At 41.9% G+C, this 3,831-nt stretch overlaps 1 protein-coding gene across 1 annotated transcript; it reads right to left on the bottom strand.

Annotated features, from left to right (window-relative positions):
- Window positions 1-1,270: 1,270 nt before the first annotated feature.
- Window positions 1,271-3,265, bottom strand: LOC113408367 (interleukin-6 receptor subunit beta-like; the record flags this gene model as incomplete). The annotated part of the gene is made up of 2 exons (XM_026661565.2): window positions 1,271-1,519; window positions 3,119-3,265. Coding segments are annotated over 2 exons (299 nt in total), but the record flags the coding sequence as incomplete, so codon positions are not given.
- Between the last annotated feature and the right edge of the window lie 566 nt (window positions 3,266-3,831).

The raw sequence follows: 3,831 nt of genomic DNA, 5'->3' as shown, positions 1-3,831 counted from the left end.
CTATTGTTAATATTTTAAATATGCCAGTTATGTTATAAATAAATGTTTAGATATTTAAAACACTTACTGCTTGATCCTTCCCCTGAATCTGTGTCTGGGATAACGGCTGGGGAGGGTTGGTAGGGGATCTCTGTGAGGGTGATGAAGAGCTCCTGGCTGTCGGGGAAATCAGCGTTGTAAGCGCTGTCTACTGCCTCGTCCTCCTCATCTCCTTCCTCCTCTTCCCCGTCCGCTGAGGAACCGGCCATGGACAATATCCCATCCTCAGAGTCCACGGTCAGGGGTGGGGTAGTGGTGGCGGCCGCACCTAGGATGGAATGCAGTGCCTCGTAGAAACGGGATGTGTGGGGCTGGGATCCGGAGCGTCCGTTTGCCTCTTTGGTCTTCTGGTAGCCTTGTCTCAGCTCCTTGATTTTCACGCGGCACTGTGTTGCATCCCGGCTGTATCCTCTCTCTGCCATGGCTTTAGAGATCTTCTCATAGGTCTTTGCATTCCGTCTTTTGGAGCGCAGCTCGGAAAGCACGGACTCATCTCCCCACACAGCGATGAGATCCAAGACTTCCCGATCCGTCCATGCTGGGGCCCTCTTTCTATTAGATTGCACGGCCATCTCTGCTGGAGAGCTCTGCATCGTTGCCACTGCTGCTGAGCTCGCCACGGTGTCCAAACAGAAACTGCGATTCAAACTGCCCAGACAGGAAAAGGAATTCAAATTTTCCCGGGGTGTGGCTGGTCAGAGCATCCGAGCTCGGACTGCTGTCCAGAGCGTCAACAGAGTGGTGCACTGTGGGATAGCTCCCGGAGCTATTAGCGTCGAATTCCATCCACACCTAGCCTAATTCGACATGGCCATGTCGAATTTAGCGCTACTCCTCTCGTTGGGGAGGATTACAGAAATCGATTTAAAGAGAGCTCTATGTCGAACTAAATAGCTTCGTGGTGTGGACGGGTGCAGGGTTAATTCGATATAACGGCGCTAAATTCGACATAAAAGCCTAGTGTAGACCAGGCCTAAGAAAGCAGTACTTGACTTTTAAGTCACAGATCCAACCATCTGCCAGCAATATAAAAAGTATGCTATACCTACAAAACTGCACATAGCTAGTCTATGAAAAAATACTTGCATTACTCTTCCATGATCCTCTCCCCTTCTCAGCATTTGTTACATATTTTAAGTTACGAACACAGAACATTTAGGGAAGAATGCCCTTTACTATATGTCTGTAGAACTCATTGCACAAGGGAGCTGTATTGGTTTGGGGCCTTAGGTATTACTAGAATAAAAAAAATAAACTGTGTGCATAAATTAAGAGAGCAACTGCATGACTAATCCATTTTACAATTAGTCCCTACACATTTTATGTGATTATTTCTTACCAAACTTTTGTGTAGTAAATGTAAATACAGGACCACTTGTGCCTCCTTCATCTGTATGTGCCTCCATCTTCACCATATATAAAGTGTCACTGGATAAGGAGGAGAGGGTATATTCTGTTTTTGAAGGGTCCACTTTCACAGCTAGAAGAGAAAGGTTTATACAGTTATCTGGTACAACCTGTTTAATATCCATACTAAAACACTATTACATATATACATATGGGAACAAAGTATCCAAGACATAATTTAATGGGAAGTTACACACTTCCATAGCATTGAAAATGGACTCAAAGGCTAGATTTTGTAAGACAAAAATTACTGAAATTTGTTTCTATATCTAAATGCTTAACTCCAATCATTAAACCTTATCTTCCTTAAAGGCACTGAAAAGAAATTAAAATATATAATAAGTAAGGCTAAGATTTTTGTCACAATTATTTTTAGTAAAAGTCACGGACAGATCATGGGCAATAAACAAAAATTCACGGAGCCTGTGATCTGTCCGTGACTTTACTAAAAATAACTGGACGCAGGGCTAAGTAGGGGGGAGGAATGGAGTATCATGGGGGGGATGGGACTGACAGGCCAAGCTCCTCACCATGGTCGGGGGCACAGGCCCAGATACAGCGGCCGTAGCGTGGAGGGCAGAGCGGGCAGCAGCTAGGGGACGCAGCCACAGGGAGTGTACAGCCCCCTCTCCGGAGCTGGCCGCAGCTGCTGGACGGAGGCACAAAGGCCAGCTGCAGCCCTCCACCCCCCGCCCCCAAACCGCAGGGCAGGGGCTGCAGGGTCCTGGTTCCAGCCATCCAGCCCCAGTTGCAGGGCAGGAGTGCACAGTCCCGGCTTCAGCTGCTGACAGCTGAAGCAGAAGTAGTTGCGGAATCCGTGACTGCCATGACCCACGTGACTAAATCATAGCCTTAATAATAAGTAGCTATAAAAGAGATAATGAGACAGAATTTTAGAGGTTAGTAGTGATATTGTGAATAACAAGACTTCTAATTACCTATATGCCAGAAGGTTCAATAGACATTTAGACAAGTGTAGGTCTATAGTGACTGACTGCTTTCCATTTAATAGATTTTAAGGCTATCAGATCATCTAGTGGGACCTCCTGCTTAACACATGCCACCGAATTTTACCTAGCAATTTCTGTATGATGCCCAATAATTTGAGATTGAACAAGAGCATTTCTTTTAGAAATACATGCAGTTACGATTTAAAGACTTCAAGGCAATGGAGAAACGACTATTGTTCCAAGGGTTACTTACCCTTACTGTTAAGTGTGCACCTTATTTTCACTTTGAATGTTTAGTTTCATCTTGTTATACCTTTGTCTGCTGGATAAAATAGTACCAAAGGTCTTCTCCACACGTAGACAATAAAGACTAGGATCAAGTCAATCTTCTTTGATAAACTAAATAAATTGAGCTCCTTAAGTCTCATTGTATGAGATGTTCTGAACCAGACACTTGGTACTCTTAGAAGGGACACTTCTGGTCTCAAATGTAACTAAGCTACAGGGGATCCAATGCAGAACCAAGTATACTTTCTCTCTGTAAAAGATTTCTCACTTAAAAAAAAATCCCCAACATCATAAGAACTTACAGTTTGATCTGGTGAGACAGCTCCTAGGTGCACATAATTCTCTATCTTGCTTTGTGCAGTAGTCAGTAACTCAATATTTCAGAAAGTTAATATTCAAAGAAATACATTTTAAAACTAAATGGCCTTTGTTACCTGTTTCATTGCCACTGATAGTTCTGTATAATATAGTGTAATATCTGATAAACCCATTTTGCTCATCCACTGAAAGAGGTTTCCATACTAAAACGGCTTCAGCTTTTCCTACTTTTTTTGTCTGAACAGTGGGTCCTTTTGCAGGCCCTATAAAAGAAGATCACAATTAAGAGTACATTATAGTCCTATTAGGAAAAGCAGTATGTTAATGGACAACATATTTTAACTCTACATAAAACCATACTCAAACATTTTAGTGGAATAATAGCTTGAAGCTGTTATCTGCAAAGTCAGTTATTTCACTTCCTGAAAATACAAAAATATTTGTACAGCAAATTCCTCTAAAAATCTAACTTCTACACGAAAAATAAAACAACACATTTTGAACAATTAGGATATGAGTAATACCTTAGCATAATTCTTATAAAAAGCAAGTAAGGGATTACTTGGAAAATGTAAAACACAAACAAAGCAGTGGATCCAGACAAAGTGGATTGGAATAGAAACTTTGTTCAACTGATGAACTCTAGAAGATCAGGGAAGAACAAGATGTTTGATAGACGCAAGCATAGTACTAATCTTAAAACAAAATTAAAGAGGAAAGATCTTGGCAATAGCAGTGAAACAAATTTAACTTCTATCCTTTGCAAAATAACACTCTAAAAATGGGGGGAGGAGGGAAAGGAGAAACAGGAAAGAGAAATTGGTCACTT

The sequence above is a fragment of the Terrapene carolina genome, unplaced genomic scaffold (genome assembly GCF_002925995.2).
Source record: "Terrapene carolina triunguis isolate 2854851 unplaced genomic scaffold, T_m_triunguis-2.0 Scaffold10659, whole genome shotgun sequence".
Taxonomy (NCBI): Eukaryota; Metazoa; Chordata; order Testudines; family Emydidae; genus Terrapene; species Terrapene triunguis.
This window is presented reverse-complemented; position numbering and strand designations above follow the sequence as displayed.